The sequence below is a fragment of the Pezoporus wallicus genome, unplaced genomic scaffold (assembly GCF_028554395.1).
Source record: "Pezoporus wallicus isolate ANWC-B61680 ecotype Strahan unplaced genomic scaffold, APGP_CSIRO_Pwel_v1 contig_227, whole genome shotgun sequence".
In the NCBI taxonomy this organism is placed as follows: domain Eukaryota; kingdom Metazoa; phylum Chordata; class Aves; order Psittaciformes; family Psittacidae; genus Pezoporus; species Pezoporus wallicus.
The window spans coordinates 5581485-5609439 of record NW_026635704.1 but is presented as its reverse complement, the minus strand read 5'-3'; the positions used below and the strand labels follow the sequence as shown (position 1 = coordinate 5609439).

The 27955-nt window shown below is 38.7% G+C and overlaps 1 protein-coding gene across 1 annotated transcript in view; it reads right to left on the bottom strand.

Moving 5' to 3' along the window:
* The window catches only part of LAMA1 (laminin subunit alpha 1), a 101424-nt gene that overhangs the window by 51025 nt on the left and 22444 nt on the right, over positions 1-27955 (bottom strand). Inside the window, exons 4-15 of the mRNA XM_057397504.1 lie at positions 19710-19952; positions 16107-16286; positions 14337-14426; positions 13757-13874; positions 12344-12522; positions 8131-8236; positions 7478-7638; positions 5046-5186; positions 4459-4632; positions 2766-2867; positions 1830-2041; positions 427-538 (exon numbers count right to left, since the gene is read on the bottom strand). Of these exons, the coding sequence (XP_057253487.1) occupies positions 427-538; positions 1830-2041; positions 2766-2867; positions 4459-4632; positions 5046-5186; positions 7478-7638; positions 8131-8236; positions 12344-12522; positions 13757-13874; positions 14337-14426; positions 16107-16286; positions 19710-19952 (1818 nt within the window). The remainder of the gene's footprint in view (positions 1-426; positions 539-1829; positions 2042-2765; positions 2868-4458; positions 4633-5045; positions 5187-7477; positions 7639-8130; positions 8237-12343; positions 12523-13756; positions 13875-14336; positions 14427-16106; positions 16287-19709; positions 19953-27955) is intronic.

Here is a 27955-nt window from a genome sequence, read left to right as displayed (position 1 = left end):
TGACCCTTGTGGGATCTTCCAAAGGCTAGTATTCCTCCCTGCTAAGATTCCTTATTGCCTCCATAAACTTCATGACATAAAACAGAAATAAACTGCACACAATTCAGATCCAGGAAAAGTGCTTTTAGTGAGTAAGGTAAGATAAAACAACTTTACAGAGCTTTTAGAGCTGTTCCCTCTGCAACACTGATGTTCTAAAGTGTATCATCATATTTTAATGCCACCAAATAGAATTCAAAAAATAAGTTAAAAATCCCGTTTAGTTTATCTGAAAGAAATCTCTACAGCACTGTGTACAGTATAGTAGACAGCACTTCACCACAGAACATATACTTTTATGGCAGTATAATTAAAGGCAGCCTTTGAAACCTAGCTCCTTTCAGGTAGGAGATAATTTTGCATACATAAAACACTGTAAGAGGTTACCTCACAGGATATTCCTGTGTAACTTTGAGGACATTCACAGAATTCCACATCTGGTGCTGAAGAAAGATCTATAACATTTTCATTTGCAGTATCCAGGGTCACAGAGTCCAGCCTAGGATCATGAAAACATCACATCATTGAGTTTAAACAGCATAGTTTGCTTCCAGGGGAGTAACATTGCTGAGAAGGCTGCTCCCTGGCAGGAACAGCTAAGGAAGTCACACAGATTCCTGCTCTGAAAGGACTGTGATCATAGTCTTATCAACTGCATTTGCAATTTGGGGAGTAGATGTGCCCTCCTGCTGTTATCATTGGTTTTACTATCATTGTCTCTTCTCCCACAGAGATTTAAACAAAATCTGCCCCCTCTGTCATGGTATTAGAGGTACATCAGTAGGGCAGCCTTCTATTGCTGTCCTGAAATAAGACAGCTTTACTGTACCATGTGTAAAATAGATACATATTTCAGATGAGTAAGTAGTGAGAAACAGTACCAGTTCATTGGTGCTACACACAACAGAACACAAAGCAAACCCTTTTACTACAAACAATGACATTTTGCAGCAGAGATGATCTTCTCAGCCACAGGTAAAATAATTTAACTAAATCTTTAAAAATATTTGAGAAAGATGGACACACTACCTCTAAATGGACATAAATATCACCGATACTCAAGGGCAAAAAAGGTCACAAGGCAAATCTGGTATCGAGTCCAATGTTATTGACATGAAATGCTACCAAATCAGGAAATGAGGAAGAAGGAATTAGGAAATGAGGTAAGGCTAAGAAGGTAAATAGTGACAAAGCACTGGAATCGATTCCCTTGAGAGTCATAAGACTTTTTTCCTTTATCTCAGATAGAAGGTAAAACAGAGACCTGTAGGGTCTGATGTAGATACTGCTAGAGCTGGCTTGAGACTATAGAGTGACCAGTTAATCAATTCCAGCCCAATTTTCCTATTACACACTGCCTTAGACATGAGTGCCAGTAACATCTACAAACAAACATTAAAAGAAACTACAGTCAACATCTTTACTGGCAGGTTTTCAATAGCCAGTGATGGATTAACTTGCCACATACCAAAATAAGCATACTGTCGAGAGTTTCAGAGGTATTTCCCTCTAACAAAGCAGTCATTGTAACAGGGCTTTTATGCAGTATTCCTTTTAAGTAGAAAACAATGTTTCTGTTATCAGATCTCTTTAAAATGACCAAATGCCCTTTTCCACACATTCCACATGAATATATTTTTGGGACAAAATCTGTTTTGAGAAAATCCAATAGATTTTTTTTTCCCAGAAATTATTAATGTAAAACTTTAGGAATACTGCCACTATGACTATACATATGCGCAAAACCAGTACAAGTACATAGATGAACTTGAATATTTTCTCTCCCTCACCTGTACACAGCTTTTTTGGCAATGTTGTAGTTGGCCCTGATCAGAAGATGGGTCATGTTTACCAGCACAGTCATCAACTTCTCCCGGTCTATAGCTTTTTTTGTATTGAACTCTATGAAGTTCTCTGCTACAAATCTCACTGCATTAGAGTACTCCTCATATGGCTGCAATGACAAGCCTGCTGCTCTTGTACTCAAAATCTGCCCATTACCCTGAAATTGAAAGACAGAGAAAAATTTTCTGTATTTGTACAAAAATATTATTAAGCAAGGGTCAGATACACATCCAGGTATCATTGAAAAGAGGCAAACTAGATTTCTTGCACTGGAAAAAGACTCTAAAAGGTCTGTATTTTTCTATGACTTCAGGAAGACTACAATCCCATTCCATTTTGGCTCAGAGACTTCAGAAATACTTGATGCTCTTTTGGAAAAATAATTAGATTAAAAAAAAAATACACAATAAAACACAGCCCTCCTCTACAAAACAGAATGTCTTTTCTCCTTTGTTCTACTGTTAAGTATATATTTTACAAAATTGTGCTTTTTGGAGGTGTCAGGATTCAATATAGAGCCTTATTTTTTGCTGCAACATCAATCTAGAAAAGTAAGCAATCAGTAAGCACACTCATCTGTTTCATAAATACAAGTCATTCCAGCTTATTGCAGTTCCTTTTCTAAACAGAGCTTGTACATTTGTTAATGAACACCTTACTTGTTAGCACGTAAGTTAAAATCTAGGTATTTATCATTTAAAACTAGTATTGTATACCCACAGTTTCAGACAAATGGATCAGAAAATCAGAAAAATGAGTAGTAAAATTAAAACTGACAAAACTACTACTATAAAAACATTATTTTATTTGCCTTTTTTTTAACCCCTGCATAGATTCTTAATAATGTCTGAATAGTAACAAGGTGAAAAAAAAAAATCCACCTGAATGATGACATCCACACTAGAGACTATATCACTGTCCACACTCTCCATTGGAATGTCATAAGATACCGTATACTTCAAGTTTCCACCAAAAGCTGTGAGCTGAAATAAAAAATAAAAGCGAAGTCTTAGGAACATAACCTTCAACCAACACAAAGCAGTGACCTGGGAGAGTTCGATGTCCTTATTATAGGAGTACATGGCTTCCAAACACCACTTTCCAGGGAAAATTTAACATGCTGTATGTATCAGCACAAGGACAAGTGCTGGCTCGTTGCTGTGCAGGTGAGGAAAGGTAGCTGAAGGCTCTAGAGATAATTCAGATAAGTGTCCTCATTCAGTGAAACACCTACAGTACTTTCGACAAACAGCAGAGGTTTAAGCTACCGTCCTAGCCACAGGGCACAGCATGTTGGAATAATTCACATTCCATATTCCACCTTTCAGGCTTCTTAGTCCCACAACTGCTGGTGACTACTTCAAAGTAAGATAGAGAGTAGTACCAACAGTTAGACCTATACGAAATGAAAAAGAGATCAGAATTTGAGTGAATGTTGCCCTGTGCAAAACTAACACTTAATGATACATTTCTGAGACTTGTTTTCAATTACTGTGCCACCACACTAAGAAACAGGGCTGCATGGGCAAAGATGCTGGACTGAATTAAAGGTGAGGTTGCAAGGTTCCCTGTACTTAGCACTGGTGAGGCCACAGCTAGAGTTCTGAATCCAGTTCTGGGTTTCCAGTACAAGAAAGAGGTGGACATCCTGGAAAGAGCCCAGCAAAGGACCACTAAGACAATGTAAGAGGCCAAAGCATTTTTCATATGAGGACTGAGAGTTATGGGACTGCCCAGCCTAGAGAAGTCTCAGGGAGATCTCATCAAAGTATACAAAAACCTGAGAGGAGGATGAAACAGCATAGAGACAGGCACTTTTCAGTGGTGCCTAGTGACAGGACAAGAGGAAACAGACACAAATGGGAACACAGGAGATTCCCTCTGAACATCCAGTTAACACTTTTTTATTGTGATTGCGATCGAACACCAGCACATGTTGTCCTGGGAGGTTGTGGAGACTACACTCTTGCAGACACTCAGGAGCAGCTCTCTGGACATAGTGCTGAGCAACCTGCTCTCAGTGACAGCGCTTGAACAGAGAGGTTGGGCAAGATGACCTCCAGAATTCCCTTCCAAACTCTACTATTCTGTGATTCTGCTGCAAAAAATGCCAGACCCAGAGCTTTAAGTAGTAACCAGGGCAAAAATTAAAGACTAGCTTGTCAGAAACTAATAAATGTGAAATGAAAGATAGCCAAGAGGCAGGTAAGAAGAATTTAATGGCCTTGTCTACTACATTGGACAAGTTGTGAAGAGTGTAAGCTTTGGATAAGAACCAACAGTATGGAGAATGCGAGCAGGTAAGTTAGGAACAGTCAAGAGAAAAAAGAAAGATTATATTGTATCAAGAATAGGCAGAGAAAAAAGGGGGGAGATAAAAAGCTCAAAGAGCAAGAAGAGGGTACTGGGAATGCCTGGCTAGGAACACTATGATTTGAAGAGCAAAGATAGATTGAGAAGTCTGGTAATATTGTGGTTTATGTGTAATTTTTAATTACAAAAGCTATATAGTTAGATCAATATGTTATGATTAAAAGAGAGAAACTATGAAGGAGTTTGACTCTGAGAACTTACTTTATTTCCTAGATACGTCTCAGGTGCTGACCAATAATAAGTGTGTTTCAGTACTTTCACAGCCTCAGTATTGTTAATACTTATTTGATGGGGTCCATCAAATTGGCTTCGCTGAGGTTGCACGCTCCTTGTGTGATACAAATCAGTAACAAGCCATCCAGTCATGTCTGATATCTGCAAGAAAGAATAGTGACGTTAATGGAGTCAGGCTTGGTGTCACTGAGAAAGCAGTCACTAAACTCAACCAAACTGATAGATCTCTAATGCTTTCATTAGCCCAACCTGACATCCAGTACACGCAAATATGCCACTTCGGAAGAGGATTGTCTCTACCTCTCTATTACACAGGAACAAATACTGAATGAGTGTGATTTTCATCCTCTTAATAAAATTATTATTATACTTATGTAATTCCTTGAGAGATGCTGATTACCTCAGCTGCCAAATGACACTGAAAATCCATTCCTCCGTAAGGAGACACATGCCAGAATTTGGAGTTAACTTGGGCACATGTCAAAGAGAAATACAGCACATTTTGCAGCTGCCTGAGGAAAGAATATTAGGTCATGGGCATAACATATAAATACCTGACTGATGGGCCATGTTAGGCTGTCACAGACATCAGAAACCCCAAAGCAGAAACACTCTGTGCAGCCCTGAGGATTTCTTTCTTGCAAATTGTAGAATCCTGGTTTACAGAGATCACAGTTTTCACCTTCTACGTTTTCCTGTAAACGGCATATTTGTTTCGCATCAGTAATATTATTGTGACAAATACAGTGAATTAGATGGGATTCAGGCATAACAGCATTCAGAAGGTTGTAAAAGAAAGGAGATTTCAGCACAGCAGGATTATTGAATAAGACTCACAGATTAAAACTAAAACCGATTTGAAAAATTAATCAGAATCTGACAGTTCATCAAAATCTAAACATGCCCTGGGAAGGGCTCTATTGTGGTGAAATTTCAGCACATAGAAGGGTTTGAAAAGCTTCTGCCAGTTTGCCAGACTACTTCTTATCGAGCAAATTTCACCAGAAAGAAATCTGAGACCTTTGGTGGCAACACTACCAACAGTCTCTTCTTCTGGACCATTGTTTGGCATGTCAGGTTTACATAAGACTTCTCTAAAGAGGTAGGCTATGTGCTTTTGTCAACAGAGTACAAACTGTTTTTGCAAACCATGTGAAGACATTTATGGTCCGAGCTCCAATTCAAAGGCTTACGGTGACTGCTTTCTATTTGTTAATATCCAAACTTGGGGAAAAAATCTCATGAAAAGGGCCTCCTGACATAATGAAATTTTTAAATCTTGTATTTTCACAGAAATAGTATTTGCATGCTCTTCTCAAACTTTTATTTCTCAGTCTTCAAGATGCACTTGGATTACACATTTCAATTAGTCTCTAGCATTATTAGACAGAAATTATTTTGTATTTCTTAACAAAAAATAAAAACCTTAATCAATGACTAGATCTCAAGAGCTACGTTTTACTAAAGATCAAATACTATGAAACTAGAGTATAAAAAGGAATAGCTTGTACTACTATGTTCACAAAGGCTGCATAGGCTTAGAATCCTTGTCTCCTTCATTTAATATTTGAATACACAAGTTTTCTTCTTCTTTCCTTTTACCTCTGTAGGTGGGCTGCTAGCTAGTGACACACTCTGTGATCTGACCTAAACATCCTGGACACCAGGCTCATGCCCATGACAGCACTTAAAGGGGTCAATTTCTCATCTAGTTTCTACAAAAGCTTCACCAGTGAGCTGCATTAGCTGTTGTAGTGTTACTCTGAGTCAAAATTAGGCAAATTGTTGCATTTCCTTCTTCCTATTTTAATTGGCCGATGGAGCTATTTCTTTGTTCCAGACTCTGGTTATTTATATGTTCAGCATTTTGGATCAGATAAATTATGCAAAAGGAGTAAGAAGTTTCAGAAAAATTGTCAAACAAACCACGAGTATTTGGCTCCTCTTCACTGTCATACTTGGCAACAAATACATAAACTACTGGCTAACATTTGCTTCAGAAAATTAAGTGTGACTTCTTTAAATATTGACACACAGCTTTTTAATAAAGTTCAGCAGAATCTACAGCTGCAGGATATTTCAAGGGGTTTGGATATTTACCAAAAACTAAAGAAGGCTGCAAAACTGCCCTCTGGTTTTGTTTTGGATTGTTTTTTTTAGCCTTTTTTATGGTTTATATTTTGTAATCATAGAATCATAGAATAGTTAGGGTTGGAAAGGACCTTAACATCATCTAGCTCCAACCCCCTGCCATGGGCAGGGACACCTCCCGCTAAACCATGCCATCCAAGGCTCTGTGCAATCAACTTCGAACATCGCCAGGGATGGAGCATTCACAACTTTCTTGGGCAACCCATTCCAGTGCCTCACCACCCTCACAATAAAGAACTTCCTCCTTATATCCAATTTAAACTTCCCCTGTTTAAGTTTTAACCCATTACCCCTTGTCCTGTCACTACAGTCCCTAATGAAGAGTCCATTCCCAGCATCCTTACAGGCCCCTTTCAGATACTCGAATAATTAAATCATATTTCATACATACATCTAATGTAATTGTTCCAATAGTTCTTCCCAAATGCATGCTGTTCCTTCACATAAAACAGATGTTATGAACATGTTCTTTCTTTACAAGAAATCTGTGACTTTGCAGAGAAATACCAGCTCATCCCTAAATCAAACCCAGCTAGGCATGCAATCATTCTGTGCACACTCACATGTGCAGTTATTACTTGATTTTAACGTCCATTTGTCCTGTTATTACAGAAAATGGTTTATCAGCAATATACAAAACTATTCAACATAAGTTATCACATTTTTCAGTCCATACAGTAGTTAGTAATTAAGTTTTAGGTTGCCAGGTGTACAGTTACACAAGGTTGCTTCTTATGAACAGTGATCTTCCCAGTTAATTAAGTAATTTTCATCATTAAAAAAAAAGTCAATCCACAGATTCTATTTGAAACAAAAATGACAGTTTAATACTCACTTTGCAAAGACAAGGTTCTGTGCATGGATCTTCATTAATGCTACCGATCAGGCTGCAGTTACAACGCTGGCAGTTTGGATAGCCCCGATACCCGAATGCACAATGATCACATTTTTCTCCTGTGTAACCTTCTCTGCATTGACACTGACCTGGCCAAGCACCTTGAAAAGCAAAAATGGTGAAACAAATAAATAAGAGCAGGCAGCAGATTGCATTCAAGATGTCTCAGAGGGTGCAAGTAACATAACATTTCTGTTTTGTTACACTCCATGTTACATTACAGACTTGGCATAACCTCAGTCTCACCATCTACTTTTCATGTTTAGAATACCAGATGCATAGAAACTGCAGCAAAATTGATTTTGACAACTATAACAGCATTCATGAACAGTGTTAGATCTCAGACCTTCACATTGTTTTACACAGTCAGAGGCTGCCATCCCCACACAAGAACACATTCAAGGACCTGACATACCGTAAATCCTAAAGGGATGATGTTACGCCTCGCCTCTCCTTCCTAAATATTTGCTATTGTTTTGAATTGGTACCTAACTGGCAGCCCTTCACAAGTAAGTAGTGTTTCCTCAAACTTCAAGATCCAGGAACATAGTCAGATTTAAAGTTTAGAGAAAAGATGTTTCCTGCTTCCTTACCACGCTGTGAGTCAGAATGGTGCTCATCTTTAATGCAGTCAGAACTCAGAGAGCCAAATGGGTCGCAGTTGCAGGGATAGCAGGGGTGATCCTCATAAGGAGAAACCTACAAAATGAACATTCTCTGTCACATTCTCATAATATTCACTGGGAAAAGTAAAGTTACATCCATTTCTTGTCTGGTACTAGATCACTCGAACTAGTATGAACAAAGACTAGAAAAACTAATATGCAGCAGCAGATCAAGGGACTAGTTTAATTTTAGTAAACAGAAAATCAAGGGATTGCAGCCTAGAGAAAACTTAAATGCGGGAACAAAATTTGGTCTTCAATAGTACAAAGGTATAGTAACTGCTGCTGGTTGGAAGATGAAGCCTGACACATTCGGCATGCTTTTTTTTTTAATGTAACAGCAATTTACCTCTGTGATGGTTTGCCAAAGATTGTGGAAATGTTTAAGACAAGAATGGATGCTTTTTGCAAAGATACTCTGGTTCAAAGAGGAAGGAAATGAAAGAAATCCTTGGCTCTGTGTTCAATAGGAGGACAGATCATCTACTCATGAACATTCATTCTGATTCATGATCTATAGGCTTTGAAATACAAGGCAATACAACTCATATGACAAGGGAAGTTTTCTGAATTTTCTTTCAGGGAAAAATTTCCTTTGAGGTGCTTCAGATGCAAAGCAAATCAGTAATGACCTCTAGATACACATTTATTGTCTAGCAGTTGATTGAAGACTTTCCTTCAATGCTTCTTACAGCAAGTGCATCAGAGAATCCCCAGCTCCAGTTTACTTCTTTAGATGAGCAGTCCACAGAGAGTTTGTGGGTCACGGTTAAAGGGAATATAGTTATGGGAGACATTACTGTGGGGATCTGTTACAGATCGCTGATCAAGGAGAACCTGTGGATGAAGCACTCTATAGGCAGACAGGAAAAGCCTCACGCTCACAGGCCCTTGCTCTCATGGGTGACTTCAACCACCCTGACATCTGCTGGAAGGACGGTACGGCCCGGCACAAGCAATCCAGGAGGTTCCTCGATTGTGTGGAAGACAACTTCCTTCTGCAAGTAATAGAGGAGCCGACAAGGAGAGGTGCCATGCTTGACCTCGTGCTCACCAACAGGGAAGGGCTCGTTGGAAATGTGACGCTCCAGGGCAGCCTTGGATGCAGCGATCATGAGATGCTCAAATTTGAGATCCTCAGGACAGTGAGAAGAGTGTGCAGCAAGCTCACTGCCCTGGACTTCAAAAGAGCAGACTTTGGCCTCTTCAGGAACCTGCTTAGGAAGGTTCCATGGGATACAGCCCTAGAGGGCAGAGGGGCCCAAGACTCTTGGTTGATATTCAAGGATCACCTGCTGCAAGCTCAGGAGTCTTGCATCCCAAATAGAAGGAAGTGCAGCAGGAGGGCCAGAAGACCTCCTTGGATGGATAAGGAGCTCCTGAGGAAAATTCAAGAGGAAAACAGAGGCTTATAATAAGTGGAAGCAAGGACAGGTGGCATGGGAAGAGTACAGGGATGTTGTCCAAGAAGCTAGGGACCAGGTTAGGAAAGATAAGGCCCAAGTTAGAATTAAACTTAGCTAGAGGTATTAAAGATAACAGGAAGGGATTCTACAGGTACATAGCAATTAAAAGACTAGGGAGAATGCAGGCCCCCTCAGGAAGCTCTTGGGAGTACTGGCTACAAAGGATTTGGAGAAGGCTGAGGTTCTGAATGACTTCTCTGCCTCGGTCTTCACTGGCAAAGGCTCTGACCACACCACCCAAGTCTTGGAAGGAAGATGCAGGGACTGTGAGAACGAAGACCCTAGGCCCACTGTAGGAGAGGAACTGGTTTGAGACCATCTTAAAAACCTGAACGTGCACAAGTCCATGGGACCTGATGAGATCCATCTGCGGGTCCTGAAGGAGATGGCGAATGAAGTTGTGAAACCACTGGCCATCATATTTGAGAAATCATGGCAGTCAGGTGAAGTTCCCAACGACTGGAAAAAGGGAAATATAACCCCCATTTTCAAGAAGGGGAAAATGGATGACCCGGGGAACTATAGACCAGTCAGTCTCACCTCTGTGCCTGGCAAAATCTTGGAGCAGATTCTCCTGGGTGGCGTGCTAAGGCACATGAAAAACAACAAGGTGCTTGGTGACAGCCAGCATGGCTTCACTAAGGGGAAATCCTGCCTGACCAATTTGGTGGCCTTCTATGATGGGGCTACAGAACGATGGACAGGGGTAGAGCAGTTGATGTCATCTACCTGGACTTGTGTAAAGCGTTCGACACTGTCCCACACAACATCCTTGTCTCTAAATTGGAGCGACATCAATTTGATGGATGGACCACTCGGTGGATAAAGAACTGGCTGGATGGCCGCACACAAAGAGTTGTGGTCAATGGCTCAATGTCCATCTGGAGACCAGTAACGAGTGGTGTCCCTCAGGGATCGGTGTTGGGACCGGTCTCGTTCAACATCTTCATCGCTGACATGGACAGTGGGATTGAGTGTGCCCTCAGCAAGTTTGCCAATGACACCAAGCTGTGTGGTTCGGTTGACACGCTGGAGGGAAGGAATGCCATCCAGAGGGACCTTGTGAGGTGGGCTGATGCCAGCCTTATGAAGTTTAACCATGCCAAGTGCAAGGTCCTACACCTGGGTCGGAGCAATCCCAGGCACAGCTACAGGTTGGGCAGAGAAGAGATTCAGAGCAGCCCTGCGGAGAAGGACTTGGGGGTGTTGGTTGATGAGAAAATGAACATGAGCTGGCAGTGCGCGCTTGCAGCCCAGAAAGCCAACTGTATCCTGGGCTGCATCAAAAGGAGCGTGACCAGCAGGTCGAAGGAGGTGATCCTGCCCCTCTACTCTGCTCTTGTGAGACCTCACCTGGAGTATTGTGTGCAGTTCTGGTGTCCTCAACATAAAAAGGACATGGAACTGTTGGAACAAGTCCAGAGAAGGGCCATGAAGATGATCAGGGGACTGGAGCACCTCCCGTATGAAGACAGGCTGAGGAAGTTGGGGCTGTTCAGCTTGGAGAAGAGAAGGCTGCGTGGAGACCTCATAGCAGCCTTCCAGTATCTGAAGGGGGCCTATAGGGATACTGGAGAGGGACTCTTCATTAGAGACTGTAGTGACAGGACAAGGGGTAACGGGTTAAAACTTAAACAGGGTAAGTATAGATTGGATATAAGAAGGATATTCCTGTTAGGGTGGTGAGTCACTGGAACAGGTTGCCCAGGGAGGTTGTGAATGCTCCATCCCTGACAGTGTTCAAGACCAGGTTGGACGAGCCCTTGGGTGATATGATTTAGCGTAAGGTGTCCCTGCCCATGGCAGGGGGGTTGGAACTAGATGATCTTAAGGTCCTTTCCAACCCTAACGATTCTATGATTCTATGATCTATGATTCTATGATCTGTACCTGCTGTCTAACCATATACCTACAGAGTCAGCCTTGCTCTCTGCACCAATGTATACTGGATTTCTAAAGCATGGGTTTTTAAGATATGCATGAACCTGCAAAAGCAAGGCCTTGTGGAGCAAAAATATAGTTCAGCATGTCTTCTTATACAGAGACCTCTAAAATTGCAAGAAGTTCGTATGTTTAACTCTGTTAGTCACCTTAACAAAGGTCTTTTGTTGAGTTTAGGTCATTTTTCCAAAGAATGACACTTGTCAATAAAATGGAAAGTATACAGGCTCAGGAAGCACATACTCTACAATAATCATGTCAAGAAGAGTATTTGTTACATCTCATGGGATGAAGAGTCTGATCTTAGTACCATGTAATGGTCCTTTTTAACACTGTTTGAAAGTGGCTAATATAGGATGGTACACAATTTTGTCACTTCTTAAGACACTGAAACTCCAATACTAGCACTTTTTAGAGCTTTATCCACAGTAGAAATGGGCTTACTATCAAAACATCTACATTTCCACACTAGGACTTCAAGTTTTATCTTCACTTATTCTTCTCTTCTCCAACAACTTGACCTGCCCTCCCACACATTTTTTCAAGCATTTTGTTTTGCTCTGAAAGTTTTGGTGGTATATCAGATATAAAAAAACCCCAACCAACCTCTATAATTCTTTGCTCTTCTGCAACTGATAAAAATATATATATTATTTACAATCAGATAAAATACACATCATCATGTCATGCTGTAATTCACCAAAACATTAGAATGTTACTTTTCCAAATCTTACTTTGTTTGGTCTAAAATATCCATCAGCACACATTTCACAGTTGATTCCAGTAGTATGTTGAGTACAGTTTAAACATACACCACCTCCTATGTACTGGCCATGAACATCCATGCTCCTTTTCTGATCTGCAATACTCTGACTATAATAACAATCTTCTGCTTTGTTATGGCAGTTGCATTCTGAGAAAGAATGGAAAAGAAATTTGGGGGGGTTTATTTACCTTATATAACAGTTCCTATAACTGACATTTTGCAAAGGGGAAAGTATAAGTAGAAAAGCATATTAATCCATCTCAAAAAGGTGGGGTTTTTTTTTCTGTTTAACCATGGTATAAGCTTCAGCTGTCTTGATACACTGTCTTTCTTAGCAAGTAAGCACATTTCAAAACCACTGTCACCACTTTAATAGCACTGTTTTTAAAAATATTCTGTAGATCCCATTAAGACAATCCTGTCAGGAATCACGTCTATAGTGATGTGTGCTAATAGCGATCACTTTTATATAGTTATATATATAGTTATATAGAATCATAGAATAATTTATGCTAAATCTACTACCATATAACTATTTACACATACTATTTATATTTATATAATAACTACTAGTAATTATATAGTTATAACTATTGTTCTTTCTTCTTCTATCCTCTGCATTACAGAAGAAAATGTGCCTAATTTTTCTCTTATTTTCATTACAGACAAAAGTCTGAGAAGTTAACACTGCCAGTAAACAAGTATAAACTCCATTTAGGTTAGCAGATACTTCAGTCCAGTCATAAACACTTACTTTACAAAAAAGTTGACATTAAGACTTGAATAAATACTTCCTCTAAAGAGACCACTTTTCCATATGGAACTGTAAACTTTATCTAATAGGGTCTTAACTGTCTGCAGCTCATACTGTGTGTTAGCTATGTGAAAAGAGAAGACGCACTAACTAGCAACACATTCAGCCATAGTGGTACAACTTAAGTCAATCCATCAGACAACCTGGAATGCAATTAGCCAATAAGCAGTTTCTTTCAAAACATTTGTTATCAGAACAAAGCTGTTTATCTGACAAAATTTATGACCAACGGTAAGAAATTTGCTTTTCAAGCGCCTAACAAAATGATTGATGCAAATCTGCTCATTTTTACAGGAGCATAATAAATTCCCAAGTCCCTTTAAAAGAAAGAGATTCTGAAACCTTTACTATATGACCACTAGACAGGGAGTCACATCGGATAGAATATTTAAAACAATCTTAACAGTTACAATTAGAAGTAGGTTCTCTACCTTTAAATGATCCCATAAAGGCAGTTAATAGTTTCAGATTTTTCTTGGGAATTAGCATGAATAAGTATGAAAAGCAACTTCAAACAAGAAAATAATAAGCCTTGATGAAACAATCTAAACCTCTGTGCATACTTACTCTCGCATTTGTTCCCAGCAGAAATGGTTCCTGGTCTCCACGGTTTCTGGTGGTAGCCAGGACAGCACTTGTTACAGCTCTCTCCACATGTGTTGTGCTCACACTGACACTGCAATTTCTAAGAATGAAGAGTTCGCTTTCTTAGAATATTTTTTTAATTGATAATTTAATCAATGTTGCCAAAAGTCTGTCTAATATCAGATTTAATCAAAAAAATATCAAGACACAGAATTAGCATTGGACTGCTCAACCATGCTGTATCTGTATCATCTACCCAGGAATAGTCTTTCTAGAATAGGAGGGCCAAATGTCCTGTGTTGCAAGAGAGATTATTTCCTGTTGTGCCACTTAAACTGTTTAAATTTAATGCCAAAGAGTTTATTTTGAGAAAGTTACATTACCAGAGACCCAGATATGTTTGCACAGAAAATGAAGAAAATTATAGCAAATAATTTGTGTACACCATATGGTAAGATCTCTTTTAGCCTCCTCTTTCTCGGTTCCCTTAAGCAAAGTCCTTTTTTTTATAAAAATTGGAAAAGTTGTTTTCTGAAAATAAATTAATGAGATTATAGAATACCTTTGTGATTTCATCCAGGGGGCAGCTGCGAGCATGGCCATAACAAATACACATACCACCAACAGAGATGTCCTTTATTGAATAGTAGTACTAGAAAAAAAAAAAGCCCAAAGTTGAAAAAGGGATGAATAAATGACATTTATTTGTATGTGCATCTTCCATCTTACTCTGGAAAATAAAATACCAGCATTCAACTATTTTGCAACTTGAAAAATAAAAGAAATACTTGAAAATTATAGAAGTTTTGAATTTTTGCCAGTTTTGGAAATCTGCCATTTTGTGATTCATCCCCCCCACACACCATTATTTTTCCTCATTGGTACAAAATATTAACTGACTTTTAACTTTAAATAAGCATGCACAATTCCTCAGCTTCAGGAAAGACCACCAAATGTAACCTCAGCAAAAGTTTACTTGTAAAAAAACCCAACCTTTTTTACCCTCTAAGAAGCCACAAAGCATAACAAGTTGCGGTATTTTAATTTAATCTGTGGAGTAACAGTATGCTTTCTTAAAATGGGAACTTTGACTTCCCTTAAAACCAGTCTGTGCACTCACTTCCTGACCAGCTCTTTGCTACTAGTGTGTAGACAGTGTATTATTCTATCCAAATTCTTAGCTTAAAAATCGGTGATACAGCAGAGTACAGTCCATTAATATTGCCAGGTGGTGAGCAAAAGCAACATACATAAGGAAAGGATTTAATTTTCAAGGCAAAGAAGAGGCAGGAAATGACCATCTGGGTTCAGTTACAGCTGCAGTATCAGCATGATTGGCCAGTTTATATCCTGGGAAGCATGTACTCCCGGGGAATGAAAAAGAAACACTTTTTGAGGATACTTCTAAGAAAAGAGTTCAGGACTCCCAGACCTAACAACCCTACAGTCATCTGCTTCAGGAAGGCAGCCTTGGGCGGTCATACATGCTGACTCCTGGACTGTTATTTCTTTGAAGGATCTTGAAGCTGGAGCAAACTAGCTTCTTTGATTTCACACTTAATTTTTTATGCTTTTAAATTTTTTATTATGTCTAGTATTTTACGGTGTTTTTTTTTTCATGTTATGGGCTTGAATTGCAAAAAACACTCAGGGACTTATCATGAATTGTTAAGTCTTCGCAGAAGAGGAGAGAAGGTCGAGGCTGAGAAAAGTAGGATGACAAAAGCAGAACTGTTTTTCTCACTGAATTCCCTGCTTCATCGGCTTTTATGTCTGTTTTCTTAAAACTCACAGTGTATGGCTCACAGCAGCTGTGTTCAGCTTGAAGTTGAATGAGACCAATGCTAACCAAACGCTACAGACAGAAATAAATACCTAAATGTAACACAAAATAAAGGTGCTGCTGAACACTTAGAAAAGAGTTGCATCAGCCCTTTTACAAAACTAGGTACAAGAAACTAAACACAATTGAAGAAGAAAAGATACTGCAGTTGCATCAAAAGCAACCTCAAGTGACATTTCCATCAGCCAAACTGATTTTTTATTTTAATGATAAAGCATTATAAAAATGTTCCTAGCATAAATCAGATACACAAGCAAATAAACCAAAAAGCAAACAAATAAAAAACTACCTCTAAAAAGCATATTTCCAAAGTTGTTTCTGACGAAGTATTGTTGTCAATAATGTCAAAGGGAAGGCAAGAATTATTTAATAACCTATCAAAACAGCTCTGTGAATGTCAAGGCTCAAGTACTGTCTCCAGCTTAAATAGATCAGAAAAGGCTTTCCCATCAAGTCATACTGAATACCATTTATGAAGAATCAGCTTACCCTTCTGGTAACAATGGGGTCTAGTTCTTTAGGATCATTATGGCTGAGAGTCATGAGATCAGCATTAAGAGTTCGAATGCGCTGCAGTCGAAGGCGAATGTATCGTGCAGAAGTAAACTCCAAAAGCTTCTGTGAAGGATCATCAGCACTAGGCCTACCGTTGATCAGTGACGTGTGAATCTAGAAAGAGAGACTGGCTCAATCATAAACATAACTGCAACAATAAACATCTTAGTGTGAGAATTAAAAACACAGAATGTAAGCTTGTTTTCTAGCAACTCAGGATGGTGTGATGTTAAACTACCTGGAATTCTTTCTTTTCCCCACCCTCTACTTGAAGGTAGAAATCCCGCTTCCTGACTCACAGAGTTCTGAAACCATCACTCACAGCTGGTCACAGCCTCAAATCTCCCAGACTTTCATGGAGATAGCATAAAGGTAAAAACTAGTCCGTGGGTTTCCTTTCTCTTCCTTATTGAGATGGAACATGTAACTCTGGTCATAAGCACAGTTTTGTCTTTACAGATTTCTCCTCTGCAATTTGTAAAGATCGCATCACAAAACCCGGTAAGGTGCACATGCCCAATCTGGGTCATTAATCTTCTGCTTTATGGGGACAGGGCTGCCCAATCAGCAAGGACTACACAAGTGATATGAGCGCACAGTGGGAAAACACAACACAGAACTGAAAGCAAAGTGTTGCCATCACAAACCAGCCCATCTGGCCTCCATGTTTCTCCCACAATCCTAACTCGCCCCACTGTGATGGCTTCTGGTATCGATTTGCACAACTTATTCTGGCAACAGCTCCTTCCTTCTCCCCAAAGCAACTTCAGAGCACACAAGGATTTAGTGTCATATGACCATGCAGCTCCTGCACTGTTTAATGGAAGAAACTGAAAAATAAGAACATAAAGGCTTCACGCAAATGTTTAACAGTTCACTCGGTATCACAGCAAATAAGGAATCATGCTTTCGGCTTGCCAGCTATGTTTTAGACTGCATGACGTATCTTCAGTTATGAAGAGTAATTTTGTCTCATATGCTACTCTTTATAGTTTCAACTCTGTCCAGTACTGTCAAATTGTTCCTCTGAAAATGTTTCTAAATATTACATAATTTTGTTATTATTTTAAATCTTAATTTTGTAGTGGAGCTAGGGGCTTCCGAGACAGTAATAGTGGTATTTCAAAGACATACAGAGAGTAGTAACAGCGTGCACACTCCCAACATTATAATTTTGCCATTTATGGGCTATTATTATTCCTTCTAAATATTCTAATATTGTGTTCAAAGTAGTCTATATTGTGTACAAAGAATGTCACTTTTCTAATGGTCCACTCAGAAACTACCCATCACCAATTTTCCAACTGCAGAATAATAGTTATGAGACACTTTTTCCAGGTCTGAACCTACAAATTAATGCCACCTTATGTAATACTCAGCTCCCATAAAAACACAGGGAATTCTTCTAGTCCATTTCCTACTTTAAAGCAGAATTTAGTAGGCTTTTGTTAGATGTTTGACCAATATGTTCTTGAAGACCACTGTTGGTGGCGACTCTACAATCCTCCAAGGCAATCTGTTCCAGGCCTTTCTGGCTTTATTGCCAAAAATCTCCTGACCTCTAAACAATGTTTTCCTTGTTGCAATTTCAGACCACTTCTTCCATCCCATCAGACATTCAGAAGAGATTATTCTTCCTTGTACCCATGTTTTATACAACTGAAGATTGAACATGCCCACCCCATTTCAATCTGTTCTCTCTAGGCATACCAGGTGCAAAACACTCATTCAGAAGTCGTATTCTGATGGGAATACAAGACAGAATAGCTGGCCAAATATTCAAGTATCACCACACTACTTCTACTGGAAAAATATTTTTTATATATATATATATATACACTCACTATAGACAAATGCAACTTTATTACAGAGCACCACATCCTACTCTTATTAAACCTTAACTACAGATGTGGAATTTTCTGGGCTCAGTGCTATTTTTACAACAAAAAAAGGACGACCTAACCATGGCACTGGGAGTTCTAGCATGTTGTGTTTCCTCTTTATCACTTAGACTCTAGAGATTTAAAGATCCAGAAAGGCCTCTTAAAACCAGCTGGCCTAACCTCCTCTGTGACATATGCCATTGCATTTTCCATAGTCTTGCCTAACTAAACCTCTAATTCTCTGGTAATATACTCTCTCTACTCATGAGTAGTGCCTTCAAATGATGAAATATGAAACATTATTTACATTTTAACTCCAAAGTTATCTACTGGCTTGATCAGGATAAATTCTGTAATATTGCACTATAATTCTATAGAGACAAAAAAGGAATCTTTCCCAGCAGGAAAAGGAAGAAACCGTTAGTATAGGAACTAAGACACTAAGGAAGAAAAATACTTTTTCTCCATGTACACTGCTGCACTCTAATATATTGCTTACATATGGCTTACATACATGGATATATTTGCACTATGTTTTTGGCTTACTTGTCCTCCATAATTTGAGACCATTTCCAAACAACTTGGAATTCATCATGAGCACTGACTTCATTACATGGATTTCTAGAAGCAGATCTCCAAGCAGTATAAATGACGTAGACAGCAGAGCTTACAGTAGAGCAGCTATGCCTCTTCAAATCTGTGAAAAATCTAGCAGCCAAACTGACAAAATGTCTGATATGGCAAAAAAATGCTATTAGTAAGTGACATCTACATTTAGACATTTAGATCCTTCTGATCTGTGGGGTATATGCTTACATCATTGCAATAAACATTTGACTAAAGTGAATGGGACTTGATGTAACCAAATTTCTTTGTGGTTTTTTTTTTCTTGCTGAAACACCGTTTTAAGTTTATGTGAAAGTTTGACACACTTTAGCCCTTAGCTGCATTCTTTTTTTAACCAAGAAATCAAAACATATTTGCTTCTGTTATGCTAAGAGTTACTAGCATTCTCCATGGGATAACACTGCATTTATTATCATGGCCTTACATTAAAGCATACACAATGGAGTAACCGCTGGGTTTAATGTATCATTTCATTATGTGGCTGACACTATGTAATAAATTACACAAGTACAATGAATAGTTTGCTAAAAGCAAGAACAATCAACAGCGAGGTTGCAAAACCCGTAGCTCTTTTAATTATGCTACATCCCTGAAACAATGCCAACACTTGTTTAGGAGTTCCAGCTGTGCCAAGCACTTCAACAGTGTCTGCAGCTTTATCTCACACAACCAGGTGCTCCTAACACAGGGGTTTTCTTTATTAAATGAAAAACCTGACAAAACATAGAACTTCTGTTACAGTCTTTCAGGATAAAGCAACTAATAATTCACAGCTAATAGCTATCATCAAATCATCTGGGGAGAACAAAAATGTTTAGTAATGGGAATACACAGAGACATGTTTCATCCCGACATTTAAAAGTTTGCTATACTGGTATATGGTGTAAAGACAGTATCATTAAAGAAGGAAAACAGATTATCTGGTAGTGCTGAAGGCAATGAACTCAGTAGCTGTAACCCAAATGCCTTCAAACTGCTATCAGTCCATGTTCTTACTCACAAATAGCAAGCTCAAAACCAAACATACCTCTCCATGTTCCAGAGGAACTAGTCTGGAGTAATAGGAGGTGCAGATCACTTCATCATCTCTCTTATAAGTTGGCGGCCCAATTCTTGGTGTAATATTATAACGAGTTAAACATTCAGTATCACTAATTGCATAGTACTGCCATGGTCTGAACTCTGTGCCATCTACGGAGCGTTCCAAAATCCAGTTTCCAGGTCGTGGAGCATTAGCAGCTTTGATAATGACATATGCAACTTGAAAGACCTAAAAAAATGCAAGAAGGAAATTTTAACACTTCATTATGCTGCAGAAGACTGCTGGAAGCCAAGTGGGTAATAAATTCTAATTTTAAAAGCAGTATATATTTTGCCTGGAAGTAGGTAAAATTTGGTGCAGTGACTGAATAAATTTTTTGCACAAAGTTTTGACATAAATCCAGTCTAATCTTTTATTAACAGAAACATCTTATCATTTTTTGCCCAAACTGTGAACGTTACACCAAAACATTTGTTTATGTGACTAAAAAAGACAATGTATTTCATACAATATTCTGTGCAATAGCTGAAATCTGCATGTACACTGCATGTTTCAGCACTACTTGGGTATAACATTCTTTCTATGGGAAATTGCTATTTAGCTTCACTGCACCACTGAGGGCTTCAGAGAACTAGGTTGTTGTTGTTTTTTTTTTTATTTTCAGAACAGCTGCAACCCAAACAACTCTTTGTTTCAGATTTCAGCTGGGAGTTTAATCCTCTCAGCAACAGCATTTCTGATAAGCTTTTTACATCCTATATTAAAGCTCTCTGTGCATTCCATTTTCACTTTGTGTTAGTTATTTAAGCAGGAGACTATTTACAGACACTGCTGAAAACATGCAGAGACAAATAAGATTAATGTGACAAATATAAGCATGATAATCTTATTTAAGAATAGTAGCTTCTTTAAGATGTGTACTTGCTAAGCTATATAGGCATTGACTACTTTTTTAACAATCCTGAATCCAAAGTGAACAGCACTGTTCAGCACTCCTGTGAGTAGCCAGAGCAGTAATTATGTTTATATCACCTTTTAAATGACCTTGTCATGGCAGACAGATAACCCACACTGGCCCTCAGCCAGCCACAACATTAGACACTCACACTGAAGTGCACTTACTGCAAAGCTGTATCTTCTTCTTTACCCAGTACCTGCTACATCGCCTCATTTAAAAAGGCTGTCTTTGCAAACTTTTAAGACTTCTATTTGAGGAGTTTAATGTCTTATGTACATTATAGTATCAAGCCATATTTACATGAATGAAAAATGCTGTATTATTCAACCATCTCAGAGGTATGTATTCCCACCGTTGAGCAGACTGCCTGGTCAGCTGGTATAATTGTAACTCCTGTGTGCATGTGCAGTATTAATACTATGTTGAGCTCCAATTTGGCCACAATCAGCAATTTGAGACATTTTAAATTTAAATTTTTTTAGTTTTCTTACTTTTTGCAATACTGATTAAAACAAGAGCAAGAACAGCACTTGCCACATAAGAGCAGATTTTGATTTTGTCGAAGAAATAAACACACAGAGGTAAGTAGTAACTGCATTGTGTGTGCAATTCAGGAAACTACTTTTGAAACAAAACATTCTTTAAGTGAAGAAGGATTTGCTTAGGAGATCTTGCAGACATGAGAAGGAAAAAAAAATGGTGATACTTACCTTCAAATGAGTAAAAAAAAAAAAAAGAGAAGTCTGCTCACTGTTTAGTCACAGCCTCACAGTCTTAGAAATAAAATTTCTCTGAGGTCTGCGAATCCTCTGCTGTCCAGCACAATCTTAAAATTTCAAAGTTAAGTGAATACCAAGAATGATAATCCAGCTGCCATGAAAAGAGTGTCTTTTACATAAAACTTGCATCATGCCAACAAGCTCCAACTAAAAAAAAAAAATCTGAAGTAGATGCTTTCAAAGGGAAAAGAAGAGAACTCGGGCAGACTCCAAGTCAAGTGTTCCTTACATATATTCATTGATTCAGTCAGTGGCAATTGAGTTATATGCTTGTTTCACTCTGAGTCATACTATCATTTTGGTACTTTTAACCTGAAGACACTTGTATGTGACACAAGCCACTTGTATGGGTATTTTCTCCATCACAGCAGAGAACTCCCAAAAACTATTAAAACTAGGAAACTTTCTTTGGCTGAGCTCCTTTGAAGTCAATCATTTCTCTCAACTGCATAAAAGATGCAAGACTGGAGACCCATTTTTTTTTTTCAGTGCTACGGTAGAAAATTTTCCTGAAAAACTCTTCTATGATGTCTTTTATTTATTTACTTTTCCTCTCTGCTTGCTGTCATCAATTAAACTACTTCCCTACTTATTACACAGTCGGCTGAGCAACAAATGATCAACTTTTGATTACAGTGAGATTTTTCAAGACCCATTATAGTCTGCAGCTGATGTAGCTAGTTTTAAATCCAGTTCCAACTAGTAACAATGAGCTATGCTTCATCAGAAACTAACTGCAGCCACTGCTACAGAAATAAAAGATATTCACAAGATTATGCAGGTTAAATTTATTTTAAATATCAATTTGCTTGAGTGGGGGTGAAGAGAAAAGCCAGTTAAAGACAAAAACTTTCACAGCAACTGTGCACATATTCAGTGCACAGCTCACTAAGTTAAATCTTTTCAAGTCAATGTTTTTCCAGAAAAAGTACAGCCATGTTTGGTACTCAAAACATCTAGGAATTGATTTTTCCCACATTCCTACAGTTTATCAACAGCTGAAATGAAGGTATTTGCCAGTATAAACCCAAAAGACACACTCCAAAATCAGCAAATGATTCCATAAACATTTGCATATGCAAAATGTAGCAAACCACTGCCCTCCTTTCCCCCAGTCCTCTCGACTCTTGTCCATTTACACAGATAGCCCACAGGTTCCCAAAAATATTTCATAGGTAAATTCACAATATAATGAATACCAGCAACACCAGGAAAATTAGTCAGTCCTTGAAGTAATATAGGTTAAACAGAAATCAAAGGATTTTGTATAAATGCTCCTGCAGTCAAGAAATCCTAAGAAAAACTATTAGTAGGAGTTACATTCTCAGGGATTCTGTTCCCTAGCAAGGGAATTAAACTGGTGGAAGGGATTAAGGTGTTCCTAGTATTTGCAGATGAAGTTGTTTTAAGGAATGTCAGCAGGTAGGGGTTTCGCAGACCTCATATCCCACAGCTTCTGCAACCCTGAATGGATCTGAGCCAGGAATTCCATGTAATGCAAGTTGATTTTCCAACATTCTTAGAGCACTTCTTCACATATTTTACTTTTATAAGTTTTTCAGGTTTCAACATCACCAAAGGCAGTTTCTTACCATTTTCCACTCCCAGTGCCCACCAACCAGCCACATGACAAACTTGACCTGTGTGGCAAGAGCTAATGATTTGTATACTTTGACTGTATAGCCTTCCCAGAACTCATTTCCTTACTGAGCTACAAGGGTAAAAAAGGGCAAGCCTGAGCAAGTTACCAATTCCCAAGCAGCCATAGATTAAAAGAGTCATTTTACAGGCATTTCAGCCCTCACTGTAAAGGCCAGCCAAATAAACTAGCACTGAAGAACCTCTTCTTTGCAGTAGCAATACCAACACAGCAAGTCACTCCTGCTTTATTTAGCTTTTGTAACGACCTTGTTTCCCTGAATGCAGATCCAGCAACAGCAAGTTCATTGTTCTTTAAGCACATTTATGAACGAATCCTTCTGCCCATTCATCAGGAAATTTTGCACATTATTCTCAAGACTGTAAACTCAGCCAGCAGTGGCCATACAGCAGATACCAGCCAAAAGCCAATTCCCAAGCAGCCATAGATTAAAAGCGTCATTTTACAGGCATTTCAGCCCTCACTGTAAAGACCAGCCAAATAAACTAGCACTGAAGAACCTCTTCTTTGCAGTAGCAATACCACCATGGCAAGTCACTCCTGCTTTATTTAGCTTTTGTAACGACCTTGTTTCCCAGAATGCAGATCCAGCAACAGCAAATTCATTGTTCTTTAAGCACATTTATGAATGAATCCTTCTGCCCATTCATCAGGAAATTTTGCACGTTATTCTCAAGACTGTAAACTCAGCCAGCAGTGGCCCCATTTCCAAGGGCATGGCCAGTGCTCTACAACCCACACAGGTACATGCCCTCTTAAGCAGTTTTCCTGGTAGTCTTTTTGGATACAGACTCCCAGTTGTAATTTTCAATTTACACAAATGCAGGCAACAATAAGGGAAGATTCTGCCTTTTCATAGCTATGAGTATTTGAGCCCCAGACTTCAGAAGTGAAAAATTAAAGGGAAAGATGAGTCCAAACACATCCCCCCCCCGAATCTCAGAAGTATTTAACTTATTGAGAACAGAGGTACCAACTGCTACTTCAAATCTACATCCCAGTTCAAATCCAAACTTTACCTGACATTCAAAAAAACCTGAGAGAAGGATATGATTTTAGGACCTCAGGTTCACTTTTAGTGTCCTACTGCATACCTTACTGAAATCATACTGTCATAACGTAAACCACGTAATGCAGAAGACCAAAAAATGAACAACCCTGGAGGAATGCAAGGCTCTTGGCAGAATGGCTCCTGAAGTTTTATAAATTCAGCTAAAGCTTTCCTTAAAGATGAGCGCAGAAAGGGAATCTAAAAAACAGCTAAGTGTTTTTCAAAATAGCATGACAAGTCTTGTGGCGAAAATGTTTATTACAACTATCATTACTCCACATTTTAAGTGGAACTGCAAAATCCATTCTGTTCAGTGCTGTGAATACATACAAACCTGGTTACCAGAAAAGCCTCTTTTTCTCAGATTTTGTTTTACAGTCCAAAAAGTCTAAAATTAATCTGTGCAAACTCTCAAAAAGTAGAAGTCTACATGAAGGGAGGAAAAGGACCTGGACAGTGCTGGTCAACAGCAGCTGAACATGAGCCAGTGGTGTGCCCAGGTGGCCAAAAAGGCCAATAGCAGGTGGCCAAGTGGACTAGGGAAGTAATAACCTGCCTGTACTTGAGGCTGCGCCTAAAATCCTGTGCTCAGTTCTGGGCCCTTCAGTACAAGAAAGAGATTGAAGTGCTAGAGTGTGTCAAAAGAAGGGCAACAAAGATAGTGAAGGGTCTAGAGAACAAGTTTCATGAGACGGGGCCTCTACAACTAGGTGAAAAGAGGTTGCAGTGAGGTGGGTGCTGGTCTCTTCTCCCAAGTAACAAGTAATAGCACAAGAGGAAACAGCCTCAAGTTGCACGAGGGGAGGTTTAGATTTGATATTAGGAAAAAATTCTCCACCAAAAGGGTTGTCAAGTATTGGAACAGGCTGCCCAGGGAAGTGGCGGAGATACCATCCCTGGAGGTATTTAAAATATATGTAGAAGTGGCACATAGGGACATGGCTCAGTGGTGGACTTAGCAATGCTAAGGAAATGGCTGGATTCGATGATCTCAAAGGTCTTTTCTACCCTAAACAACTCAATGATATTCTGAGTATCAGCCTACATTGTTCACAGAAATACCTTCTTAAGGGACAAAGATGGCTCCAGGGTCTTAACAGAGACTGTGAGGCCTAGCAATTCCTCGTGACACTTTGCTCTGAGGAGTATGTGATGTTAAAACTGCAAAATAAACTAAATCCAGTAGAATTTCTAGTCTGCTAAATTGCATTCTATTTATTATTGATTCACTATTTGCAACTGTTGTTTTGGAATAGAAGAAAAATTCATTTTACTTAAGAACTACATTGTAAGAATGTACAGATGAGCACCCTGAATCTTGCACCATCAGTTTTAAGAAGCCACAAAAAGCTTTTAAAGAAGCTTGCCACATACAATAAGTTAGCATTGGTCCAGTGAAGTCAACAGAATAATATTTTTTTACATCAGCAAAAACTCCTTGCCAACTGATTTCAAGATAAAAGCTCTGTACAAATCATATTATGATATTTACATTCTTTTCTACTCTTTAATAGCAGAAACCACAAACTGGTGTTGCATCAGCCCCCAAGTGGTAATCCAGTACTCATGAAATATTCATGATCTATGAATTAATCAGGAGTGGGGGTATTTTCTCAACTTGATATTATGGGTCTTTCAAGAACAACTGGTCTTGCTTTATAATTCAAGAACTTTGTGATATACAAACTTGTGCCTTTCTGCTATGCCTAATACAAAATATCCTTGAATATCTTTAAATAGCTGATGCATGGTCATAAAACTGAGGAAAGTGTTCTTCATTTAATGGTGTGACAGAGGAATACTTTACAGCTGGCCCAAGCAATGCTGCTGACCCTTATAATAGGCAGCATTCATTTCAATTCATTGAAATTTCACAAATTAGCTGTCCAGAGGAATCAAACCCAGGCAAAAATGCTCGGTTTATCTAAAATTTTGTTTCTGTAGAATTGCCAGCCTAGGAAGCTCAAAGTCATAAACAAAATCTTGGTATCAGTATTACACTTCATTGCTAAAGCACTCTTTCCCCAGTTCTGGACCTCTGCCATACATTTAATGGAAGGTGAAGGGCAGGCAAGACTATCATACATCTGGGTCCTGGAAAAACTGAAAAGAGTGTCAGAATACATGTACCTAGTTGTTATGATCCATGTGAGCTAAAAAACCATGATGTACCCACTGACTACCCTTAAAAAATGATTAGCATTAGTTATAAATAGCACAGACTCTGCAAAGGAAAAAGATCTAAACAGCAATTTTGATACTGATTTTATCAGACCTCTTTTCTTAATAAGATTGCATTGAACTGCTCTTCAGTCCAGATGGTTTTAGAATAAATAAATTAAGTGCAAAGTAGACTATTAGGTAAAAGAATATCCCCTACTCCCTTCAACTCTGAGCAGAGAGATGAATGCAGTCAAATACAGGACACAGACTGTGGCCAGAACTTCACCTAGGATAAACTGGATTGGAGCCAATTTTCACCAAGGAATCTTCCTCATATCTGCCAGCCAAGGCTATGTTGGGCATTTACCAACCTGACTGCTTGGATTATATGTCTAAACTGTACATTGGTAACAATTTCAAGAAAAAAATCCATACCTCTTACTGCTAGAACTTCTACTTAAAAAAACATAAATAACGACTAGATGGTCATTCTTCACATCAAAAAAGGGTGAGAACATATTCTATACTGTGGTAAGGAAAGTTAAAGGACACTGATACATTACTTGACAAGAGTATTTGGCAAGCTCAAAGCTTGAAATGTATAAAAAAGTACCAATGCTAAAGATATACCGCAACATACAGATACTGACTTTCAGGAATACTTTTAAAGATCCTAAGAGAGTATTTTAACTCATTCTCAAGCAAATTTATGAAGTAATCAGTTACTAAAAACACTAAGGTTTTTCAAACTGTTTTCTTTTTGTGTTTTCTTTGCTTGTGCTGACTTGCTTAAAGTAAGCACACCAAGTCAGCTCTAATAACTCATTGACTTCAAGCGATCTCCATTAACCAAATCCTTTCTCACAGAGCAGTAATTTACATTCAGTTTGCATAGCCTTAGATGCCTTCTCTCTCTCAAACTCTCCAAGGAAAACACAGAAGAAAGGCCCCTTGGGGGAAACTTTTCAAATCGAATTAGTGAAACTGAGCATGGGTCAGGAGAGGGAAGATACGTATTTGGTGAAACATCAACAGCGTTAAGGCTGTTCAGCTGGTCTGTTTCCAAAGTAGAAAATGTTCTATGAGGAAAAAACACTAAGGCATTCCCCCCTCCTTCATTTTTCCTTCCTGTTTGTCCATTTACAAACCAAACACAAAGGCAAATCTTCAAACAACAAGAAAGTCCTATCCAAACCTCCTGTTACTGACAAAAAGATACCCAGTGATTATTTTCCTAACAGTTCTGCTTTCTAATTAAAGAGCAAACTAGACACTTGTTTAACCTATGCTTTATTTTAAAACATCAAAGTTAACACTTCTGTTTTAATCTTTAAAATAACTTTCATGCAAGGTCTACAGATCTTGCAAAAGCTTGTTACCAACTATACACTCAAGTATGCATTTCTTAGTAGCAAAGCTTCTTCCAGAGTTTGGAAGCATCCCCATATTAATAATGGATTGTTGATTTTCAAACAGCTTAGGTCAATGCACAGACCTGTTCAAAGCAAAACAACAAGCAAAATCCAAAAACCTGTTCTTCAGAAATCAATTTGTCTTTTCTTGGAGCAGGGTAGGAGACAGACTTCTGATTCTTCCATATTTAACAGACAAACTAACAAA